General features: G+C 34.5%; 4 protein-coding genes across 4 annotated transcripts; 2 read left to right on the top strand and 2 right to left on the bottom strand.

Annotated features, from left to right (window-relative positions):
• Window positions 1-4921: 4921 nt before the first annotated feature.
• Window positions 4922-5813, top strand: TRIADDRAFT_55129 (uncharacterized protein; the record flags this gene model as incomplete). Its single annotated transcript, XM_002111724.1, has 2 exons — window positions 4922-5383; window positions 5724-5813. 2 exons carry the CDS (start codon window positions 4922-4924, stop codon window positions 5811-5813), a joined length of 552 nt encoding a protein of 183 aa, XP_002111760.1.
• Window positions 5814-7498: 1685 nt separating this feature from the next.
• TRIADDRAFT_55128 (uncharacterized protein) lies at window positions 7499-13618 on the bottom strand (the record flags this gene model as incomplete). Its single annotated transcript, XM_002111264.1, has 13 exons — window positions 7499-7537; window positions 7650-7775; window positions 7972-8040; window positions 8153-8263; window positions 8372-8416; window positions 8674-8757; window positions 8879-8909; window positions 9083-9129; window positions 9431-10350; window positions 10951-11144; window positions 11758-11901; window positions 12855-13084; window positions 13496-13618. The coding sequence occupies 13 exons, from the start codon at window positions 13616-13618 to the stop codon at window positions 7499-7501; spliced, it is 2163 nt and encodes a 720-aa protein (XP_002111300.1).
• A 7149-nt stretch (window positions 13619-20767) lies between these two features.
• Window positions 20768-22890, top strand: TRIADDRAFT_37472 (uncharacterized protein). Its single transcript, XM_002111723.1, has 4 exons — window positions 20768-20811; window positions 22398-22506; window positions 22575-22685; window positions 22761-22890. The coding sequence occupies exons 1-4, from the start codon at window positions 20806-20808 to the stop codon at window positions 22787-22789; spliced, it is 255 nt and encodes an 84-aa protein (XP_002111759.1). The 5' UTR covers window positions 20768-20805; the 3' UTR covers window positions 22790-22890.
• A 49-nt stretch (window positions 22891-22939) lies between these two features.
• Window positions 22940-25120, bottom strand: TRIADDRAFT_35755 (expressed hypothetical protein). Its single transcript, XM_002111263.1, has 3 exons — window positions 24986-25120; window positions 24092-24196; window positions 22940-23258 (listed from the first exon to the last, which is right to left on the bottom strand). The coding sequence occupies exons 1-3, from the start codon at window positions 25094-25096 to the stop codon at window positions 23094-23096; spliced, it is 381 nt and encodes a 126-aa protein (XP_002111299.1). The 5' UTR covers window positions 25097-25120; the 3' UTR covers window positions 22940-23093.
• Between the last annotated feature and the right edge of the window lie 782 nt (window positions 25121-25902).

Below are 25902 nucleotides of genomic sequence, written 5' to 3'. Positions count from 1 at the left end.
GTGATATTATAGGCTTCTCTAAATTGCAATGATGGATCTTATTAGGACATTTCAACACGATAATATGGAATATGGAGACTAGATCAAAGTGCAAAATAGATTCGCATCATTCGAATTTACTAACTTACAACGAACAGCGATCAAGTTTCATATTGCTGTAGCTATCTCACTTTGATAAAAAAGAAAACAGGTGTTAACCATTACAGTTTTAAAACAGAGAGCTATTTTCGTCGACCTGCCTATTTAAATTGGCCGATTGAAAATGAGTTTGTTCTTACTTGTGTATTGACGAGAGCAATCTTTAAACTCGATCGTATGGATAAAGAAACTTAGTATATCGCGTTAAAGTTAGAAAAATTTTTGTAACAAATTACTAGTAGTTTATTTTAAATTAATCCTCTAAAGATACCTGATATTATCGCCATATCAAGTAGCTTAATATAGAACTTGAGGTGTGATTTACAATGATCTAAGGGAGGATAGGATAGTTTCTGATTACTGATTGTGTTATATCTTCAATTGTGCTTGATTAAGTCGTAAAGGCACCAACGAAAATTTTTATTACATGTTATTTAAAGAGTACTCAGTAGTAAATGAATGATTAGCAGACTAGTAAATAAATGGAAAACGTGCATTCATAGCAAATATAGAGATTATTATGTAGGAATTAGGCCATTTTAATAGTTTATTATACTGCAAAGTTCGAAGATAAAATTGGTGAAAGATTTGAATCCAGTTTAGTAGTTAAGGATTAGATACGACTTAGTTATTTGGAAATGAATATACACAATCTTATATTAGTCTTGATTGCTTATACCTTGAGGTAGATACTGCTAAAGCAATAATTAAAAATGACAGGAGTGAAAGAAAGAAAAAAAACAGATTAAACTAGTACCGTGGCGACGATATATTCTATAAGCATGTATAAATGAGGTTTTATCGGTTTTGCTCTCTCTATCTGCTGCTGTCTCGGAATTCACAATGATTAGGCTATATACTAACGCTATTCACGAAGATGGCATGAAATAAAAAGACTTAATTTGGCTAATATATAACAAACTCTGGAGTTGTCATTGAGCAGTTTGAAATCTAGAAACTAATGAAATACTTGAAAATGTTAATTGTTATTACTAGGAAGATCCTCAGCAGTTTCTACACAAGGTATAAATTACCCTATATCGACATCTACATAGCAAATGATAGAATCCTAATCGCAACGAAGAAAGTTCAAAATTAGCAGCTGTCTACCCTAAAGTTTAAGCCTAAACTATTCAACATCAATACCAAAAATGTTAACTTACATCTTGGCACGGTTGAAAGAGACAAAGCAGTGCACGTCTATTATAGGATTAATCAATAATGAATAAACAACATCAAACTCTAAATTCAAGATATAAAAATATCGCATCAATAAGCATGAAGGTGCTGTAGGGCATTTTTGCTCGTTATATTCATTTATCTATAGTAATATCGATCAATTTTTCTCGTTGATTTAGTCCAATGGAATGTTATAACATCATGTAGCGTATTGTAGTTTTGTTACTATCAGTTTGTTGCTATTTCAGTACGTTACTTCGAGTAAAATAGAGTGGATCAATATCACTGGGAAATCCTTTTCCATATCAATAATATCATTTATGAGTTGTTACTGAAGTCATTTTAGTCCAAGGCCTATCTTGTCATCACCTAGTTGTGACATATTTAGAGAGCTCCGGAGTCCAACGCGGCATGACGCTTGTTGTACCGATCTCAGTATAAGTAAGACTAAGCTTGATTGCCGGTTATTTTGCTGCATGTTTTACAGTTGCACTTCGTTTTAGAACATATTAGATGCATGCTAGGATTTGAATCTATCAAACATATTTTTCGACTTCAAAGTTATTTTACTGTACTGTATAGCGACGTGGCGCTTGTTATATCGATAAGAGTATTAGTAAGACTAGGCTTCATTGCCGGTTATTTGCTCTACGTTTTACGCAAACACCTCGTATGATAAGTCTTAAACCTGACATACTTGTGTTTATTTCTCGATTCCAAAGTTACTTTACAGTACATCGACATGACCTTGTTATATCGGTGCGAGTATTAGTAAGACAGGGCTTGATTGCTGGTTATTTACTCCATGTTTTACGGATGATATTCTTCTTTTTATTACCTAGTACTACGTACGCGTATATGCTAGGATTTAAACCGGGTATACTTATTTTTTGACTCCAAAGTTACTTTAACCTGTATTTGTTGACAATTAGAAGTTGGATGACATTTAAAAATATCTCACTTGGTGGTTGTGTACAAAGTTATTCAAACGATGCTTTACGCCAATATAGAAGGGATAATTTTTATTTTATTATCATTGCATGGTAGTCACTCTGAAGCCCCCCTACCATTAGAACTTGATGAAAATATTTACTAGACTATAACATTCGCTGTGATATTCACGTGTAAAAATTGCTCTCTTCACACTTAATCCGAACCATCTAAGGATATATTCAATTGGTAATGAATTAATTCAGATATTTCGAGGTCTTTGGATGACCAAAATGATCTTAAATGCGGTGCAGTGATATTGAGTTTAACTGATTAGGAGAGTACTTTTACTTTACTTGCTGTGAATTTAAGTCATACACCGTGCAATCTAGTACGCATAGAGTACATTGCTACTTAACCAATTCTTGGAGTACTTTGCTAAAACTGTCCACAGATACATGGTATATCCCTCACTCATTTTTAGTAGCCAGTGGTTCAGGTTTCGGTCACGGTAAATTTTTAGGAGTGGTACACTCCAACTTTTACATAAGAGAGAGTTTTTTGTACCAGATTGGTTGTGAGAATTTCATACTTGATAAAACACTTGTGCACAGACTTGTGCACACATAAAAAGAGTCTTCAAGCTGATATTATTGAAAAATATTTATCCAACGATAGTGAATAAACACTTTACATTCCTGTTGATCGGATGTTTAATGAACTTGTGAGTCATTTTGGGGTCGAGATCAGTTAGAAGTTGTCCTTATATAGCGGGAATATACATTATAATTGATTATTCGATACTTGCCTATCGATATTATTGGCAGGAGATTGGAGGTATTTTTTTTGCGTCTTTCGACAGTAGACAATTAAGAAAAGCAGAAGTACGAGTACACTGGTATGCGTTTTATGCGATCAGCATAAAAACTTACTGTACTTATACTCTATGTCACTATAGGATTTTCCACCATTTTCTAGCTAGATATATGAGATCAGCTAGTCAAGATTGTCAATACACTGGCCTGCTTCTTATTTAAGCTTGTAGATTAGGATACAATAATGCCGGTATGGAATGGCAATCCAGATTGCGCTACACTTTACTAGGATTCTTTCGATATCTTACTGAGTTTACGTCAGGTAGATATTTCGTCTTAGTAATAATGCATGATTTATTATTAGATCGTGATCGGAAGGAGTATTTTCTATATCCGTTGACAGCAGATGATTCAAGAAAGCTCAGACACATCTATTATGCAAATTAAATAAAAGTATAGTATAATAAAATAATATACTCTGTACCCTCAGTAGCAATCGAATTTTTCGTATGCATGATCGGCTAGTCAAGGTTGCATCAGTAATAGTAAGGTGTACTTTATTGAGGTTTGCTGAATGGTATAAAGTAGATATTAAATAGCACTCCAGCTTACACTATTATGCGCGTATGGTGTACTTTATTTGGAGTCTTTCGATTGAATGATCTTAATGAGGATTAGTTAGATTATGGACTACTAAAAATACCAGTGCATCGTTAGATACTATTCTTAGTCAAAACTAATTCTTTATTGGACCATAATGGAGAGGAGATACGTGTATTTAAAAAATAATCCTTTGACAATAGATGATTCAAGAAAGCATAGGTACACCTATTTTGCGAAAGTATTGCATAAGTAGAGCATAATACTGTATTCTATATAGCTATGAAAATTTCGTATGGTTGGATATGGTATTCGGTTTATAATAAGGTTGTTGTCATCGACATCGATGGTGGCATGCATTTTATTAAGGTTTGCTGAATTGAATAATGTAGGTATGTGAGCTTGCATGGATAGCCGATGTATACATTCTACTGCAATTGATGGGCACCAACTAGGGGTCTTTCGATTGGATGATATACGAATACTCATAGAATGATATGGAATGGACAGTTGGATACATTTCATTTGCATATTTTGCTTGCAATTTTACTTCAAGAAGGAATCGGCTCTGCAGACGAGTCCAATGAGTTGCACGCACCAGGCTGTAATGCGTGAAAAGAAAATTTTTCTTGCCGTAGGCGATCAATGAAACAGCAATTGGTGTCCATTGATTCATCTAGTTAGAGCAATATTGATTGTATTTTACATTGATGACACAAAGTGATCTATCCATCGAGGTAATGGAAAGTTTTTTCGACCTCCATGCATCCATCATAGAATACCTACTTCACCGTAACAAGGACTCGAAAGAGAAAATGCTGTCATGAATGAAACCATCTGTCTATCCGTAGCTTCCATGCACCGTGTACCGGATTCACTAGCTGCAGCTGTCTCAGAGTCAGGGACTGCTATAATAACTAGTATACTAATAGTGTAAGACCAATACACTATACTGTCGACCGCTTACAGTATGTTGCCGATCCCTTCAGTTAAGACCAGGGGTCTGAAATGGTCCCTATGGAGATTGGGCACTGGGCCGGCACGAGTTATTTGGTGAGCAACTTGAACTACTTTAAAAGTAAAATTTTCTTAGTTAGGTAATGAGATCGCGATAATTACTACTTTAGTATGGCTCAGGATTGATAGACAATGCTATCGTTTACTGTGGTAGAACATGGTAATAGCCTTTATTATGCTTTTACTACAGGTAAAAACAATAATTATAATCGAAGTGAAAGAATAAAGCTGATTAGAAGGTAATGGAATCTGATAGCAAGTTAACCTCGGAGGAATCGGAAATTTCGTTGCCATCTTCCATCATCGATGATGGTTGTTGTGTTGCTCCATTTTATACGCAAAATGATTCATTGAACGATGATGCAACGTGTTGGAAGAATGAAGAAAACGATAATATTAATAATGATCATTCGCCTACTTACATCACTTGCCCTACTGGCTTGAATGACCAAGATAGTATCAATCGCAATCTAACAACTCATCATACGGATGATGATGGAGATAATTTGCATGATCGCTTGACCAATTTAATGCAAAAATTGGATACCACCCAATCATCAGTGGCAGTAAAAACTGTTGATAAATTATTAACTACGGCAATCAATCGTTATAGCGATGATCAATATCGTTGTAGAGCGTTCCAAATTGCTCGATGTATACTACAACAGTATGGAATGGAACCATTTCAATCTTTGCAAACAGATGTAAGTCTCATCTAATAGTATTTTGTAACCTTTTCTGCATCGACTGCAATATCATTTTTATACTTCTAGAAGTATTCGAGATTGTCTCTATGATATTCCTTCTAATTCACATAAAATCCATTGCATTAGCTGATAGATGATCATTTCGTGTAATTTGGATAGTGCTTCGAAATGAAAACATGCTCGTTCTAGTTGTAGCTGAAAATTTCACAGCATAGTATACTGGTGCTTTAGCTTTAGGCCATGCAGTAGTAAAGATTCATAATGGCCCGCTACTAATAACATTGCACAAGTTTATCGATACTAAGATGTAATCTGAGAATTTTATATCTTCTTCTAGTCATTAAAATACCCGGGATTAACTCAAGATGTTCTAGATTATCTTAATGAAGTTCAGTTATCAACAATGGATGAAATAGCTACATCTTAGTCCAAGACCATAGCTTCTATTATTGCAAACGGGCCAATTATTCTATAATATGCAAAGTAGGCTTGTCTTGTGATGACAGTTGCTATCTGGTGCTTATCGGTATCAAATTAGCCAGCCAAATCGATCATTTGTGATCTTCTGCAAATTTTGTAAATATTTGAAACAAGAATTCGTTGAAAACAGATTTTACTTAAAGGACTGTCTTTCTGTACGCTACGAAAGCTATTTTGGTAGTAATGCACTTATACTAAGATGTTTTAAATTAAGCGATTTTTGTCATAAAGTCACTGGAGGGTACATTATTCGTGGTATTATTTACTGTAGTTCAGCATAATTGGTATGCCTTATTGATTGCAATCAAATATGTGTGCCGTGTAGGTTATTCATATTTCCAGTTCTCGTGATATACAGTATATGACTTGAAGACGTTAATTACTAATAGTGTTAAACGTTCTAACAACATACTTGCAAGAATACATATTACATAATTCTTTGTGTGATACTGAACATAGTATTTATTGTCATCGTCATAAATTTTGTACATATATTCGCTGACGTTAGTGTACATATAAATATATAGTACATATGCATCGTATAATTAATTACCCTATAAAGTTGGCCACTTCGGAGGTTTGCAGTACAGGTGGATGACATCGTTCAGGCTACTGTGACCGATAGCAATATTCTATTCATAATATAATTACATGTTGAATTTTTCCCAATCATTTTCTTGATTAATTATAATTATTGGTATTACTATTAATAAGTTTTTTAAATAGAAATTATAAAGTCCCGCAGAGAAATCAATGTTAACCTAATGAGATATATAAATTATAATCACGTTACGATATCAGTCATATGTATATGTTAATTTTCACTCTTTGTTACTTAATCTTTTCCATAATATCACGCCGTCAGCTTAAAAGTGAAATTAAAATAACTAAATTTACTTTAAATTATTTTCCATATTGAGGTATTGAATTGCGCACCTCATAAACTGATGCCAAAATCTTTATAAACTACAACATTTGAAAACAATACATTGTAGGTGCCTTAATTCAACTAAAATGCAGTAGGATATGGATTAAGGCATCGGCACGAAAACTTCTTTTTAAAGACTTGGTATTGTTCGAGATACTTTGCATTGTACAAGTAGTATTAATATTCAAAAATAAATCGACACTCATTGCAATGGTAGATTAAAAAATAGCAATGTACTGTTTGTAATTTTATCCATATAATAGTAACATTATCAAATGGAAAGCCTCTGTAAACAACTATCTTAAGAATAACGATCTGAAATTATGATCCAAGTGAAATGCAGTCCCAAAATTACTTCAAAACTTTGCTGTACGTAGTAGATTAAAGTAGCTAAAAAGTAATTCAATATCGAATCAACGATAAAATTCAAGTGCGATCAGTATATCTTGGTGTTGGACCTTCTGTAACAGTTTCCAAAAATGCCTCTGAACCTTGTGATGAAAACTGCTGCACTTTAAGATTGCAGTTATGTGGAAATATAGTCTTAATTTCGGAGTATAGATAGATTCTACATGATTTGGAGGATATAAACCTGTGTAAGATTACACCAAAACGTTAAGATTGAAAATAGCTTCATCGCTGAGTATAAATTTCATTCAAAAATTTTATTGACTGCGAGTAAATGATTGTTAGTTACTCATAACCTACCTTAAATGAATAACGTATAATAGTGTATGTTTATCCTATCATAAAGGATGTTCAGAAATTAGTGTCATTGCACTTAAAGTACTGCACACAATAAAGTATCAAATAGCGCTAATTTAAAATTAGCTAAATGGACAATTTCAAACGTACCGATCTCCTATTCGTCATTATAGTAGTTCTTTGGCGTAAAAAAGTTTTCGATTTACCGGGCATGTCACTAAGGTCATAACTTGATTTAAATACTTTAATAATAGTTTCTTGCGGATTATAGATTGTCTGTTCAGGAGAAAGAGCGAACTTCTTGATGAGTGTTTCAATAATAAACATTATTAAATAGGTCGAAATAGATAGGAAAAAAGTCGATACTACGAATCATATAGTACATCCTAGTCTTGCGTAATCTCGTATATGAAAGTTTTACTATAAAAGGCGAAAATGGGTAAATTTGATATTGAATCAGCTTTTTACTTACCATGTTTAAAGTACCTTTCTTTGGGATATGATACCGTGATTTATTCAAAAATTGCAAGGTTGCTATCCCCTACAGAATCAGCAGAATAAATATTAAATTCAAACAGTAGTAGGCTTTAAGGATCTAGTACAATCTGCTATTTGTACTCATAGTCTAGTAGATTGCGGTTTGAATATCTTACCAAATAAGGCGATGGCGCTTTATTGTCTGAAACGTTATAGTAAAAGGTATTCATAGGCAGGGTAACTATTTGCGCTGATGAACCGACGACGCTTAAGGTCAATTTAAATCCCTAAATTTGGTTATCGCAATATTGTTAATTAATACAAACATTTGGTTAATAGAAGAACTAATATTAATGCAAAGTTCAATTGGAACTTGGAATTTAATACGAACGTACTTGAATTCTACCCGACGATTCGAGTCGATTGTTTAGTACAGATTCCTGAGTGCAATATTTACAATGGCAATATAGTTAGCATTAGCTATATGAAGCATGAAGATACAATTTGTGTTTTTAAGCACTTGATCTTCTTAAGTACCCGAATAAATAATGATATTCGTTTATTTGAGCATTAAAACCATGGTGAGTATAAACAAAAAGTAGCTACTTTATAAAATAACTGCAAATATCTAATTTTTACAGTAATTATACATATATCGAACGTTTAAAGTGCTAAAGTATTTTAGGTAAAACATTACTTCAAAATTTCCAAGAAGTCGCTGTTCATGAAGGCCAATTGGTGGGCTTGAACATCGCTTTTGATGCACTAACAATCTCTGACCCTAGAGGAATCATCATACAATTAGACTATTTCATTTTATATCACCTTCCAGATAGGTATAGCACGACTAACATCGTTACTATTATTGAATTGGCGTAAAAGAATTTTGATTCTTATCTCACCTTGACAAAAGCTGCAACATTGCCTGAAATTCTATGTAAAGCGAAGGTAATGACAAATTACAATCAAATAGAACAATTTTGAGGCTAGTAGCACTAGCAATATACCGTATTATCTACAGTCAATTAATCATATTTGTTGTGGCGGTATCGCAATAGCGTAATCGACGCTCAAATTACATACTGTACCCAGTACATCTAACTTACTGCGTAGGACTCTCGGCGGTTAAGAGCTTTGAATGCCTGTCTACTTCCTATCAAGAAAAATGTATATCTGATTTAGTTCCTATAATCTAATGAATTATATATTGTAAACTATAAGAGTTTTTCTGGATTAATTATACTCGTAATATTCAAGAGGACACAAAAATTTAAGTAAATAAATACAAATTATTTCTATAGTCATGTCCAAGTAATATGTTACCACAGGACATAAAATGGCCACACTTCACTGATATTGATGGTACCTATCTTTTTGTAGGTACAGGGTGTTCTAAAATATTACTTTTAAAAAATTTATTTCCTCACTTTTCTAATAAATTAGTTTTACCGTACCGTTGGACTTCGCGTGGAGGTGTTAATATTAACATCCACTGGGGCGGGAGTGGCACCAGAGGAAAGCTTCGGCAAGTGTAGTGAAGACCGACGAGTTGTATCGGTTTCTTTCGTATTTAAACCTGACTTTTGCTTATAAGATCCTAATGATGACGAGCGACGCCGATAATTGTTACTGTCGTCACCAATATCGTTTGCACTCTGTGTTAATTCTTTTAAGTGCAATCTAAATAATAGCATTTTAAAACGTGACACATTCGAATGACGGGGTGAAATTGGGCTTGATACTTTTACTTCTTGAGTGCTACTTGAATGTTCTCGATCGCTGAAACTTTTCGATCGAAATCTTAGCACAGATTTTTTATGAACGTTTGCCATAGTAGTTTTATCCGTAAGATCGCTATCTCTATCGACTTTATCTTTCATCTTGGGCGATAAATTAGCTGCCGATGTTGCTGGCTTTGTTGTAGCTTTAGTTACTTTCTTATTGATAGCATCGCGGTGGCTTGCTGTTTCATTGTTGCTTTCAAAACTATCCTTCGAAATTGGATCAATTGTTTCAGTCTTTTGTTTATAGAAATTTTTTGTTTCAGGTTTAGCTATTTCGATATTTTTACGGTTTGGAGATGAATTATAATGATTTCCAATCTCATATGACTCATTGCCGTTATTGCTACCATTTTTTTGATTCATAGAGTCTATATGTTTAGTTGATTCTACGTTTTTTAAGACATTCACTACAATTTCGTGAACAGCTGAAGGATCAGTTGTTTTGTTTTGGCTAACATTGACCTCTTCTTGTTCGATAGTTTCGTTATAAATATAAGCACATTCAGCCAGTGAATTTCTTCTCGGTCTATTATCGATTGCTATCACCTCACGATTATTAATGCGACATCCATTGGTCTGTAAGCTTGCACCTATTGCGTATTCATATAGCGGAAATAGGTATTAATTGCTATACGGTAGTACTTGCTACTGCACTTAATATTGAATAGATTAAGTTAATCATTGTGAAGATGATAACAGCCACGGAAAAAAAGGTGAAAGATATTGAACTAAGATCGTAAACAATAACCAATGGAATGACCTTCGAAATGTTCAATTTGCTACGAATTATTTCATTGGCGAAGTGATTAATAAATGATGAGAACATGAATAAGTCTAACATAATTAATTCCTTATAGAAATATAGATATAGAAATGTACAGTACAGTATAATTATAATACGTTATGAAATTTTAATCTAATATTAATATTATTCACCCAAGGTCAAACAGTTACAAAATAAAGCGTCCGTACGTGGTAGATAATTAGGATAAAAAAATCTTGGGAAAGTATAATGATCAGTGCAAACTTATCTGGAGGAGTACTTTTTTTATCAACCAATTTACTATATTGCATTTAAGGTCTTGCAAAACTCTTGGAATTTTCTATTTCACTATCTTAACGCATAAAATTGTAAGCATGTAATAACTTGTTACATACGTATTAATAACTATTACACAATATATCACTACCTCGATTCTGAATTCCTAATCCTAGATCAATCGATTGTCGTCTTTTATTCGGATTATTTTGTTGAGATTGAATGAAACTTGGCTGGTAGGTTACTTGTAGATGTAAAGATGCTACATTTGATAAGCTTGTGGCAGGAAATATTGTCTTTAACGGCGATCCTGGGCATTTAGTTATGTCGTCCCGGCTACATATCCTAATTACAATAATTAATTTAATTGTTATAGCAGACCAACGTGCTGACTTTCTTTAGTGGAGCGGTGATAAAAATTTTAGTTGCCTTTTTAATTCATTAATAAAAAAATGAATCTTGATATACTATAGGTATAGGTGTGACTATGCATTACGAAAACTAGGTAGAAGTGTTATAATAGCTATATCTACAATTTTACAGAAAAATTGAATCCGTGACAATGATTGACATACATCCAGTCGTATATAAATTTTAGTGTAGCAAACTACTATTGAACTCAATTAAATCAAAGTTTCAGACATAATAGCTATATTGCTTTAACTGGACTTTAGTAATTTACTTGCATTGATATGAAGGAAAGCGTACAAAGCTGCTGTTTCAAAACTAAAAAGGAAGTCATCGTTAGCAGCGTAAAAATACTGTGGGTGTATAATCTTGCACAGTGTACTATTCGCGATGATATCTCTAGATAATTTATTCGACTAATTTCTAGAGAGGCTATGAAATTTGATCATTACTATGACTGCATGAGTAGGTCACTTGTTCATTAAAATTGCCTAGAGCAGTACAATAACATGAATAAAGTTCAATTAATAATGTTGTGTCAATTACTAACTTGTAGACCACATTCGATGGCATTTGGCCTTGACTTTCTTGCATCATTGCTCGAATTTGTGAATAATAAAGATGCGATTTCATACTCTTAACCGTTAGATTCGATGCTAACATAGGAGTTGGTTTGCTAGTGGAATCTTCACCACTGTAAAATTTTGATTAAAGAATAGTAAAACAATTACAAATAATACATACTAGGCAAGAATTTCTAGTTTGCTGGTGTGACTTTATTTTGTTTGGCTAATAAAAGTTAAAACTTCTTCGTACTGTATTATCACAAGTTGCATGCCATTCTAATATAGTAAAGCATTTTTCCTTTAAGTAATCCTTACAAACGTCATTTCTCCAGTTTCTGTTATAATTTGATAGGGAATAGGATTTTGTAGATTTTAAAAATCAACTAATACATATAAAATTCTTCTCAAATACCGTACCGTAACAGTTTGATATTTAAACATATGAAGGAAAATTTCTCTAATATCGAATTCAATAATTACATAACGAGTATACAGTATATATGAGTAAAACTATTTCAAGAACTGCAACTCTTCTTATTCTAAACATTCCAGTGTTTGAATATATATTGCAATATTATAAATCTAGTTAGCTTCTATTATTTTTGATGGATAGATATCAATTATACTGCTGAAACAGATATTGTAGTATTCGAAATACTTTTCAATTGGTGACTATATCATCCATGTAGATAAGTTTGGTATTATAATTTAAAGTAGATGCATTACAAGTTACCAATATAGTTAAGTTGCAATCAAGCTTGAATAATGACAATTTCGTACTCATAAAAGGGTTAATTTGATATAGGTTAGCTATTTGAATCCGATTTCGTCTTCGTTTTTAATTAGGTAAAAAATGGGATGATATCGAATAGAAACTATTCGTATGTGAGAAAATTATTTTATAGCTATGTATTCATTTCCAACTCCAGAAGTAGCCATAATCACTGCATTTTTTAAGAGCCAGTTCAGTACAGTATGGCATCGCTACTGGGATATTTTAAAGCGATAATGCAAAATAATATCACAGCAGTTACATAAACTGTAGTACAGTACCATCTAAACTGTGTACTTTATCACTTACTCCTTCAAAACCGATATCATCCACTGTTCCATAAGGACGAAATCTTCCGAATTGACCTGAGTTGGACATGATACACGCTGAGGCCATGTGAGATCCGCTATTCTCTCTGATGATTCTTTAGTAATCGTTTCAAAACTACTTTGTTTGACCCATACTTCAATACATACCACGTTTTTATTTTGGCTTATGATTCGATCAAACTGCTTAATAGCAGCCTTTCCTAATTGGGTCTATGCGATAACGTAGTTTATTGGAGGTATTAGATAAAAAATGATTTATTTTAACAAAATGAATGAACAGCTAGCTTAAGTTTGGGCGGGTAGTTGTACCAATATTGACATAGAATTTAAAATGAAGTACTTGAAATAGGTTTATATAGTATAGTACAAAAGTGCGTACATACTATATAGCAATGAACACTAGGCAAACGGAAGATAACGCTGTTTACTACAATTGCACTGTAACTGTTGTGAACCCTAATTTTATGCTAGTAGATTAGGATTGTTACAATTTAAGATAATTAAGATAACTGTATTTAATTCTAAACATGTTCAAGACTAGATACAATAATTCATAAAAACAGAAACAATCAAGATATTTTTGCGTATTTTAAAAGACGGTTTGGCATGATTATTACTAACCTTTATCTGTTGTGGGGCACCTAGTAATCTCGGATAATCAGGCCCTTCGAGAAATCCTTTCTTTGATAAATGTGGAAGCCTGCTTTGAGTTATTAGTAAAGTGATTTGGCGAACGACATCCATAGTTTGAGCTTAGCAGTATTTCAAATAAAGGTACCACCGGTAGCAAAGGTGCTAAAATGGTAAGAATAAAATCTATAAATAATTACGGTAACCAATGGAGCATTTCCTTCATCGATTTTGTGTGCTATCATATTAGTATCCTATGCTGTACAGTATATATCATGGGCAATAGCAAACGAAGCAGATTCATTACAAAATGATTTGTATCCTAGTAATTTCGTAGATACACATTGCAAGGTAAGATATTTAATTTTACTTTTTTAACATGATATAGAAATATTGTCCATTCCACGGTGTTACTTTTACAGAATAAATTGTTATATGAGTCGGTTCGTTCCAAAAGCTAAACCAGTAGTAAGAATAATATATAATATTTCCCTTCACTTTTGCTGTTGTAATTTTGAACTAAGCGTATATAAGAGCTATATGAAAGGCATACAGTTATTATATGTTACTGAAGAGATCTCGAGGTTTTCAGTAAGCGTAAAAATACGTAAGTTGGAATACAGCTGGCAGCCAGGCCACTTTAAATAGGCGTAATATTTGATGACTTACTGTAGAGATTGTAAGTGGTAATTGTCAAACGCGTATATTTTAGTAGATCCCAAATTATTATAGAAATACTACAGTATAATATTTGTAGACAAAGTTGCTTGATAATTCCTGACAAGATAAAATCTTCTCGGCTAATAAAATACACAATATGATAGTCGGTTTACTGCAGTGATACATCACTTGGCTTGCAATAAGGAACAGTTATTACTTATTATAATAATATTCAGACATAACTGTCGTTTCTATAGATTTCTTCGTCATTATTAGTTCAATTCGATTCCACTGCGTATAATAGTAAGTCAATAATTACAGCGATCAATGTTTGTAAACTACTTATGGCAATAATCGGTTACCAAGAGTATGTGTCAATATTGCTTGCATAGATACAAAAAATGATAAAACAGCTGCACTTTAAATGATAGATCATATATATAGTCATTAATGCTCACATAAGGGTTAGCATCATTTTACTACAGTCGTCAAGACATCTTGCATAGTATACATTAGAAGAAGAAAATTGAAAAGTCCAATGTATCAGTTTTTAAAATAACAGTAAGCTCTAATACAACAGCAAGTATCATTGTTAGCAACATCAATCAATTTTTTTATTAAAATTTCAGTAGTACGATCTTAGTGCAAACATCATACTGTACAGCTAAATTTCAATTCGCTAATTACGCTCATGTATATTGGTAATTTTAAAATCGATATAATTCAGCCATGATATAACAGTTCTAGTGATTTCATTTTGTTAGTTTTTCGCCGTCTTTAACGAACATTTCGATAGTCCTTATACAACTTTTATTGTAAACTCTCTACATTACGGACATTACGGATACTATGTCAATCTCGAAAAATCAATATATGGAAGTACATTAAGTTGTTACATGTGATGGTATGAAATAAATGGATTAAATTGGTAAAAAAATAGAGTTGACTTCCGATAGCACTAGATAGAAATCAAAATAGGCCGCTCAAAACAATGCCAAATACCATATCTACGCATTTTTGAATTCATTAATTCATTCGTGTTCATTTCCTAGTACTACAGTAGATATGATTTCACAAGATCGCAAACAGACTAAACTAGTGTGCTTCAAATCTATCATACTTAACACTTATTCAATGGTACACTAGAATTGAATTTCTACCTGCAGAAGCAGCCATTCCGCTACATTATTCCCTTTAAACCTGATTAAACATGTGCAATGCCCCAATTCTTAAGACAGATCATAATAACTGCAATCCATGCAGGCAATTTATCCTCAATCTCCTAAAAACTGGTGTCAATATCTACATTGGTTTACATACAATACTACTATACTGTACTTAGTCATCCAAAATTTTATGCAAACGAGTCGGTAAGGTGTGCTCACTTAAATGATGGGTTCAAGAGTTTAATCCCTACTTCCATAACGATTAAAATTTGAACGGTTACTTCTTTACAGCCAGCATATACGTAATATCACAGAGGGTAAAAGAAAGAAAAAAAAACTAGCTATAATACTATAGCGTTGAAATAGGTCAGGATTGACCTCTAGTACGGTACAAGCTAAGTAGAGTAGATTGGCATTGGTAATGGATGAAAAACTGTGGATCAATATGAAATTTGAAGTTATTGGTACTTTGTAATAATCTATTTCTATGGACCAACAGATACAGCTACAGCTGATCACGGTTTGGTTTAGGTTTTGAAACCTTCACCATTTCAATGCCGAATCAAACCAGACACTGTAAATTTGAAATCAAAATCAAACTAAATGAGAAAATGTTTTACCATTATCAAAGGAAACCTGCTCGCCCGAAGTATAATTTGCCTTTCAACATCAAAGTACACATCAATGTACAAGTCTATCAATGGAAAATTTGAAATTATTGATATTTTACAATAATCTACTTCTCCTTATGTAGCGTAGCGAGTACAGGAAAATTTAGCTAGTCCAAACGCTGGCAATGCGAAATTTAAAGTTATTGAAATTTGGTAATAACCTATTTCTGCTTCTAATATAGCAACTACATGTGATTTTCGCTAGTCCAAACACTTCCAATGTGCAATTTCAAGCTATTGATAGAAAGGAATAAATCTGCTTGTATTAGTACACCCATTTTGTCAGGCATGTTTGTATCCGATTGTAATTGAGTAATTTATGCTGTCGTAGAGTATAGCATGGAGTAACCATTTTACTGTTTGTAAAATTCTATATAGTAGTGGCATTTTAAGAGATTTAATGCGCTTTTCAACATTGCACCTACGATGGCTTTATACAGAGAGTAGGATGATAGATAGTTGAGTTAATTTTACAAATTCGATTTTGTAGTGGCATTTTCAGAGGTTGAAAAGTGTTTTTCAACATTGCATCTACTACAGTGGCTTTCTACAGGGACTTGGATGATGCAGAATTGAGTCAATTTTACAACTTCTATTTTGTAGTGGCATTTTAAGAGGTTTAAAGTGTTTTTCAACATTGCATTTACCATTGCTTTCTACACGGACTTGAATGGTAGATAGTTGAGTCAATTTTACAAAATATTCAACAATAGTAATAACAACTTATTATAGTAACTATTTATTAGCATATCTGTAGAAAGAAAGTTATACAATGCTAGGCATGTTATTATTTGTATTCTCTTTTATGAAAGTCAAAACAAACTCTGCCGCCTTTTAATAATAACTCGGTGATGAAACACGGGCAAAACACAATAACCGTGGAAGTCATGGAATATTGAGTTATTGAGTAGAGCAATAGGAGTCGACTAGAGAATAACTCCTTTTGTATCTGATTGCTATCATCAATGACAGTTTAGCGTCATAAGGAATAAAAAACATTGCTTGCATCGCATATTATGCTTTTTCTTTTAATGGATCCCATTTTATAGCAGTTTATGAAATGCTTCTTTCTCAATCTACATGGTTCAAATTATGTCGCCAAAGTAATCCACTAGCTTAATCGCAACTCGCTCATATTAGTGTAAGCAATGGGCCAAACTTTCAATTGTACTCTAAATTACAGTACTGGGAATGTTTTGATCATGTTAATAAGATTGAATACTTTATTTACGATATGGGATACCAAAAAAACGAACTTTTCATAAAATTTACTTTCCTTTGTCTGGTTGAGTGTTGTACTTACAAACTACTGTACACTATAGTGTATACTAGACAGACAAGGCGTAAATCATGACATGAATTCAAACTTGTACCAGTCTATCCCATTTCTTCAGTAAATGTTGCACAAGCTGTAAAATTATACAAGTTTGTGTATCTATCTTTATCAACTTCATCGAAATGAAATCAATAAATTACGATCAATCCTCCAAATGCTTTTTTTTTTTATGACGCGTACATCGATATACATAATAATAATATACTGTCAGTGGAGTTTGTTAAGATTGACCAATCTACTCTGTGAAGTCCTTCAATGATCCACTACCTTATGTTGTTCCATCCCTCCCGCTGCTACGATGGCACTGCCGGTGTTGCAGTAACATCAATAAATATTATAGCTTCTATTGGTGTACCTCTTTCTACAGTACTGAATAGTTAGTGTCTAATGTCGTAAAACACCATTACTCTTCTTCATAAAATGGTTCCAGCTGCTAAATGATGACAGATGAGACAGCGGAATATTACGACATTAACAATCAATCAATTTGTTGCCGTTTTATCAGGCCAATCAATAAATGAAATGAAAATTTTGATCGATTGGAGTCGATTATTTCACACTATAAAATGAAAGAAAAAAATAAATCTCTCGCCATTTAGAATATTCATTGACTACAAATGTCTACCAAATAAAAGATTCAAGTTGAAGCAATGATGAGAATCGATACTTTTTCTACGATATTTATTACCGGTTCTTTATCTTTCTAAAGAACGCTTGTGCTATATCATTGGTAATGTCTGCTCCTTAATTAATTTATGTGAAAGTAACTTATGTTATTGAATGTTTTAGTAATTGGTTGAAAAAATTACCTTTGAAGCGATAGACGGATTAAGGGTAGAATTAACGCGTCGTACATATACTGTACTATAAAGCTTGCTATTAAAACAATTTCCCTTTAAAAAGTTGCTATTCCATATCAAAATAATTTTCTGATCATCCTATTAATTATAGATCGGAGAGCGCATCATTTTACTTTACGGCATCAGTTATTCCTTAATTCTATTACTATTACTATTTGTAAAAGGAACAGGATTAAAAGGTTTGCTCCATTACCTTTCAATACATTAACACTGCAGTCTACTGCAAGTTTGTCGTTGCTGCGCAATATGTTGCTAACAGTACCTAAGTACAATTATCGATGTATTTCCAATACTACTGTACGCCATCCTTGCTCATCATCATCAAGTATGGATAAAATTTGCAGTTAGCAAAAAGGCATGTCGATGACAGGCTATAAATGAAATATGTGTACTTGAATCAAAATCAATTGTACAAAATTAACTACAGACTAGATTGTACGAGTCGATGGTTTCATTTCATACTGGACGACATGATTGTGTTTTGGATGATTTTTGTTGATGCTTGTATCGAAAATAATAATTAGTGCCATAAAAGCGCATAAGCAAAGATAGTCAAGGCTAACGTGATATCGATCAATTCAACGGTGATAGCGAAAGAGGCATTCTATTTATTTATCTATTACAATAATACATCATCATCATCATCGTTATTTTTCTACCTAGCTCAACGATCCAAATCAACAACTGGCTAATACTAGATAGTAAGAATATTTACCTGATTGCTATCATCGCCAATCCACAAATACGATGAAGTTGATGAATGGAATGCTCAATTTCCAAATAGATATGCTGACTGTCAATAGATTGATTGGAAATGGATTGAAAACTATTCCAAGCTGTTTCTTTTCATCTCATTGATTTCCATACATAAGAATTGCTGATGAACGACTGTTGCTATATACTCATTCAAAATATCAATCGGGATTAATGCATGACTCCAGCTGGAAAATGCAGTACTATACGCTTGTAAATAAAGCTAATCAAATTGAGCACTTTTGCTCAAGGCAAATATTTTTGTATTTTAAATGAGTTGGGTACAGTACAGTACTGATGTTGTAATCCTGCCCTATTTAAGATTCATTTACCAACTGGCGTTGCATATGGTAACATGTTGACCGTGTTGGATACAGTCTTGTCCTTCCAAGCGTCCCGTCCATGATGGCTGGATGAGTTACAGTATTGTGTTCAAGCAGGCGACAGCGTCCTGATTACAGTTCAGTGCAGCACTGTACAGTGTATGTACAGTATAGCATTCTGGCAACAACTGGCGTTGCATAAGGTAACATGTTGACCGTGTTGGGTACAATCCTGTCCCTCCAAGCGTCCCGTCCACGACGGCTGGATGGGTTACAGTATTGTGTTCAAGCAGGGTGACAGCGTCCTGATTACAGTTCAGTGCAGCACTGTACAGTGTACAGTATGTACTGTACAGTACAGTATAGCATTCTGGCAACAACTGGCGTTGCAAAGAGTAACATGTTGACCGTGTTGGATACAGTCCTGTCCCTCCAAGCGTCCCGTCCATGATGGCTGAATGAGTTACAGTATTGTGTTCAAGCAGGCGACAGCGTCCTGATTACAGTTCAGTGCAGCACTGTACAGTGTATGTACAGTATAGCATTCTGGCAACAACTGACGTTGCATAAGGTAACATGTTGACCGTGTTGGGAACAGTCCTGTCCTTCCAAGCGTCCCATCCATGATGGCTGAATGAGTTACAGTATTGTGTTCAAGCAGGCGACAGCGTCCTGATTACAGTTCAGTGCAGCACTGTACAGTACAGTATAGTGAAGCATTCTCAATCATTTTTAGTGTACTGTAGAGCGTTCTCAATCATTTTTAGTGTACAGTATAGCATTCTCAATCATTTTTAGCGTACAGTACAGTACAGTACTGTACCAGCTGACTGTAGGATAAAGTACTGTAAATACGGATATTACCTGGTGTACTGTACTTGCTGTACAGTATATCGCTCTTATACTGTACTGCTACTTGGTTGTTACATGAACACGAACAAATGAACAAATGCTTTTACTGTTAGTAAACCTTGGTCAGCAGTCTGCTTTTTACTTACTCATGTTGATACACCCACAGGACGAGGTAAAAGAAACGCCTATCAGCTTACGGTTATAACTTACTCTTGTGGCACTAGTGAATCCTTGCGTCTGGGTAGAGTACAGTGTACAGTATTTGACTTACAGTACATATACTGTAAGGCTCATGGAGAGTAGTGCAGGACGAACTTTCAATACAGTTGTTAGTATCAACTCTAGACAGTAATACACAACACAGTACAGTTGTACAATGTACAGTATAGTGCTGTACTGTACTGTACTCTTCTGTCTGTACAGTGTACAGTGTACAGTTCTCTTCGGTCCTCACAGTACAATGTACTGTGATATAGTACTGTACTATACTGTACATAAGTGAAGCACAGGTCTGTAGTCTGTACTAGAGACCCTTCGCCTGTACAAACTACACACTACTGGAAAGCCCCTGCAAATCCAACCACGTCTACCCCACAAGAGTCGTTACTTATACAAATACATGCTGTACACGCGGAGATCTTCCTTTTCTTTCCGCCTTATTGGTAGCACGAGGAGTCAAAATGCCTGTAAGTATAGCAAATTCGAATCATCATTGCGCTGCATTTGCGTGCGGATGAAGGTTATTTTTACAATTTACAAATCCTATTCCTTGTCATCATTGCCTTCTATGTCTATTCTACCAAAATTGAAGTACTAGTTGTATTCGATTGCTTCGCAATACATGTGTTTTGTGTGTGTAGTTTTGCAATGGATCATACTGTTGAAATGAAAGATTGAAACACGATACGGTACTGCCAAAGGGATGCACCCTGTCGCTATAGACATTGTGCATCGTCAGCGAAAAAGTTGATAAAATGATCGCCAATAATTTGCCGTGAAAGATGAACTATTTAATAAATCGGATCAAATCCAATACAGGAGTCATATCTGCTAGTTCTAGTACATTAGAATTTTCTTTCAATTAAACAATCATTTTTAGTAGTGTACAAAATGAAGCTTTTACACGAAATTTTCACCTAGCATAGGTACTCGTACATAGAATCATGTTGTGTATGGTAGTGTTATTTTTGCTAAGTTGTTCTATTCAGACTTTACTATGGATATCAATCAGTGTAGTCTTACTCAGTACTGTATTCCCTGCCTTGGCTTACGAGTCCAATTAATTTCGTCAACATCTATTTGTAATGCAGTCGGCTCTATACAGCCCACACACAGTACCTGGTAGAGCGAGTTGTAGTTAGTTCGCAAAGTGTCATTTTACTTCATATCAGTAATATAAGTCGGTGGCATCACAGATCGAACAGTCTAGTCGTCACGGGTAGATAATTTCTTACTACTCGATACGGTATTCAACTAGACATGCTTGAGTATAGACTGTAAGCAGTATCTTGATAGTACTACGGTAGTTTTACTGCATTGGAAAGCATTACTTATGTTGCCTTATTAGCGTCTCATTACAATATATCTAGGGTATTACAGTACCACAATCGTGCAAAGAGTATACGGCCTAACATTACTTATCAATTACCGTTGCAAAGAACTAGTTGAATTCATTTTTAAGGTTCTCTCTTGGAGACTCTGGTACTGTCTAGTCCTGCTCTTAGATACCTGTTTCACCAATCTGACGAAGGATGACTCGAGGCATGAATCGAAAGGCCTAGTTGAGTTCAATATCACGAATCAGTTCATACTGTATGTTGCATCTCGTGATGGTTGCGAAACAGGGTACCAAATAGTTACATTAACGATTTTGAACTATAACGGTTAGTTAAAGTGCATTTGCTTGGCAGAAATTAGGTGGAGATGAGTCACAGACTCTACTGTAGCCTGTAAGCCCGTAGCGGAAGGGCAAAATTTTACAGAACTTGATTGTGTACTAGGGTAGTATCTGTCGTGTCGCAGCGACGTTGATATTTATGAGGCAGTGTTGCAAGGTTGCGTCTGATTGAAAAGTCGCAGTTTTAACCAACATACCGTAACTACGTCAACAGTAATGTTGTAATACAGTATTGGTGATCACGGTAGTTTATAGTCAGAAATTAGACATTGACTTTCTACATTTTGACGCATCTTACTATGTTGAACTTGTGTATTGTCAGTTACGTACAGTATGGCACGTTTTAACTTTTGATTACTATTCATAATCAAATAGCTTCCGCGAGATTTGTTACACCCGAATCGTAAAGAAGAACGTAGGAAGCACAAATTGAAAAGACTAGTGCAAAGCCCTAATTCCTACTTTATGGATGTTAAATGCCCTGGTTAGTAAAAATTCTATTGCCAAATTCTTGTCAAGTGACTTGTTTAACTGGCATTATTTCACTTGCAGGATGTTTTAAGATAACGACGGTATTTAGCCACGCTCAAACTGTAGTTTTATGTGTTAGCTGCTCTACCGTTTTATCGCAGCCAACCGGTGGGCGATGTAGGCTAACTGAAGGTACGATAAAATTGCTAGCATTAACGTTGATAGAAACTGACTGCGAATGCTTATGTTATTCTTATCTGCTTTCAGGTTGCTCGTTCCGTAGAAAGCAACATTAGAATGTACAGAAAGTGAAATTAGCCCTTGATATGGCTGTTGTACACTATTTTGTTACGAAGCAGCTTTAATAAAGTTTGCATTGAATATTGTGACTACAAAAGTTTGTTTTGGAATATTTATTGAGTTTTTATCTTAAAAATGCGTTTGTATCACACTGCAAGGCTAGATCTAAGACAATAACTTTTGAACTATGTTAGATTATCAGTTTGTGATAGCGCATTGATATTAGAGTCAATAACAACGGCTGCAATTCACATGTAATACAAACTTTTTGACTCTTGCTACCAGCGTACAGTATAGCAGTTAGCCTGGGGGCCATTGCATTTGTCTTCCTCCCAAGACATGGATATGCAGATGGTAAACTGATTGAGCACCGTCTTTGCCATTGTTGATCACAACACGATATCCATTGGTGACGTTCAGTTGTTGAGCAACTTTATTAGCTATTATTAGCAAATGACCTAGTAACTAGATTAGATTAAAAAAGAAATGAGTCGCCTTCGCGTTCGATATGTGGTAATAACATGGTCTACAATTGATATGGCGTAGCATCATGATAATACACTTAAACTAAGGATGCAAGTTTCATAAAAGAGCTAAAGGTGTAAATAGCAATTTCCTTACAGCCGCTCACAACGTTTCGACTACAGTATTTGATTATATCTAAGTAGGCCTACATCATTGGGTAACCAATCAGTCCTGCTGTGATTGGCACCTTCAGAAATCTCTATTAATGGAGAAGCTAGCGGAAATACAAATTTGCGTACAGCTACCGTACTGTTTATCAAGTATAAAGGTTATTAATTAGTTCTAATATTGTAATTATTGTAAAGTGTAAACTGTATACTATGGTATCGTACATCAAAATTGCTAATTTCGCTAATTATATGATCAATCAGTTAGATATATCACTAGCTAATTTACTACTATGCAGAGACGACGGATTATTTGCGAGTACGCAACTGTAGACATGTATTACTGAAATGCTCTGCTTGAGGATGGCTTATTGGCAAACTTTAGTATTGCTATTATTTGGTAAATGCTGTACTGTAGTCATAATTATCATATCTTGTTAATAAGCACATACAAGTTGCAGTCAGCAATATGGTTGTCAGGATATCGATATAAAAATGTTGAATGTAGATAACACAAACGGATTTGCTACGAGATACCAATGTAGGAAATTGCAATACGGTACACAGTAGTTTACAAGGTTACGCTATCACAGATATAAGAGTATGTCGTGATTTTTTCAATAGTGCGTAACACAGATGGATGAATGAGCAATAGTAATGACTTACAGAAGTATGCTCATTGCAAGCTTTCTCAAGGCATGGTATAGGCTTTCGCGGAATGACCAAAAAGTGGACTGGAGCTTGAGGATTAACATCTTTGAAAGCTACACACTAAATAATATGAAACGTATGCATAAATAAAACTGTTAATTCATTCGGGATAATTTTCATTAAACAAAGATTCATCAATCGTCACGTATACAGAGAGACAAAATTTCATTTCCATGACGTTTGTAAAGGTAATACCGAGTACTACCGAGAACACTGGAACGAACTAAGTGGTAAATACAGTAGTTCCGAATAACCTGTCATGGCAAAGTACAGCAATAGCAGTGTATCGTATACCGTACACTTGTACTGTATATATACTTTATTTCAGAACATGTATCTCTTTTTCTTGTTTCAAATTACAGTCTTAACATCAAAATTAGTTCTAGTATAAATTGAGTCCAGTACAATGCTATGCAGAAGTTATGCTGCAGTTCATTGCCAATCAGTTTTGCGAAAATCAATAATTAGATTGCGATATGTATACCGTGAAGTATTCTAAAGTGAGGGCCCAGTAGGCGATGAGTACACGTATGCTTGCTTTCATGAAGGGCGCACGTATAAAGATTATTGAATGTGAATTTGTCCGTTTTTACTGGGATTATTGCTTACATATAACGAATAATTTATTTGATTTGAAGCTTTAGCAATGCTCACTGTCGTCTATACAGTGAGCATCCATGCAAAGCAGACAAAGGAAATTGGACTATTTTCAATAAAGTAGTAGCTACAGTACTCATTGGATTGTCGCCCTTATTGACAGTTGCAGATGCAACAGCTACCCTACGTCTTCGTGCAAGAAATAACAACAATGTAACACCGCAATCAATGCTGTCTATTTATGTAGCCTACCAAATCATCTTCATACAGAAAGTCGCATGGAATTTCACGTCGTAAAATTTTACCAAATATTGTATCACCAGTATCGGGTGCTTCTTGAGCTTTTTCCACCTCCTCTGCCATGGTGACTGCGAAAGATGGAGCAATGACGATGATGCGTCAAGGTGCTTTTTATACAGTCCCTTTTTCTATACAGTACAGTATACAGTGTAGTACAAGTCTATTGTACTGTTGCCCAACATTCTGACCACTAGACTACTGACTAAACTTGGCAATAATGACTGGCGTACAGTAGGAATATTTGTCACCAGAGTGGTAGAAAAGAAAGAAAACCGAGCAGTACCGTACAGTACCGCACAGTATGTTGTACTGTAGTATGCGTACAGTACAGTACTATACACTGTACTGTATGCTACAGTGTACAGTACTGTGCTAGAATACTGTGTACTGTACTGTACACTGTACAGTACTGTACACTAAAAAGTGTACAGTGTGTATGTATAGTACAGACAGACGTACAGTACAGTACTGTACTGTACTGTACTGTACTGTACTGGACAGTGGACAGTACTGCACTGTACTGCAAGACTATAGATTGTTACTGCGCATGACACACTGCTGATTCTTCTTGCCTCTATGACAGCTAGAACAGTCATACTAGACTCGGTTGACGTAGTGATGCCCTACCAAGAAAGTTATTGCTACCTAATTGAGCCACGAGAAAGGATCGACTCTAATCCCAATACCAGCCATCATTCAAATAAATCAGGTGAGAATTCAAAATGAACTACCTGCCCAGTATGGCGTTGATAAATTCGATCGCTTACAATTACTGTAATCAATGGATCGCATACAATGGTCGGCATAACTTGGTAGAAGGCAATTCAACTCCAAATCACACCTTAACGTCAAATGCAAGCAACAAAATA

The sequence above is a fragment of the Trichoplax adhaerens genome, genomic scaffold, assembly GCF_000150275.1.
Source record: "Trichoplax adhaerens TRIADscaffold_4 genomic scaffold, whole genome shotgun sequence".
In the NCBI taxonomy this organism is placed as follows: Eukaryota; Metazoa; Placozoa; class Uniplacotomia; order Trichoplacea; family Trichoplacidae; genus Trichoplax; species Trichoplax adhaerens.
This window is presented reverse-complemented; position numbering and strand designations above follow the sequence as displayed.

Coding starts and splice junctions, on each gene's coding strand:
- TRIADDRAFT_35755 (XM_002111263.1), bottom strand. CDS start 25,096: ATGGCAGAGGAGGTGGAAAAAGCTCAAGAAGCACCCGATACTGGTGAT. Junction 24,197..24,985: donor TTCTGTATGAAGATGATTTG/GTAGGCTACATA, acceptor CATATTATTTAG/TGTGTAGCTTTCAAAGATGT. Junction 23,259..24,091: donor CTTGCAATGAGCATACTTCT/GTAAGTCATTAC, acceptor AATCTAATCTAG/TTACTAGGTCATTTGCTAAT.
- TRIADDRAFT_37472 (XM_002111723.1), top strand. Junction 22,507..22,574: donor TATGGATGTTAAATGCCCTG/GTTAGTAAAAAT, acceptor TTTCACTTGCAG/GATGTTTTAAGATAACGACG. Junction 22,686..22,760: donor GCGATGTAGGCTAACTGAAG/GTACGATAAAAT, acceptor ATCTGCTTTCAG/GTTGCTCGTTCCGTAGAAAG.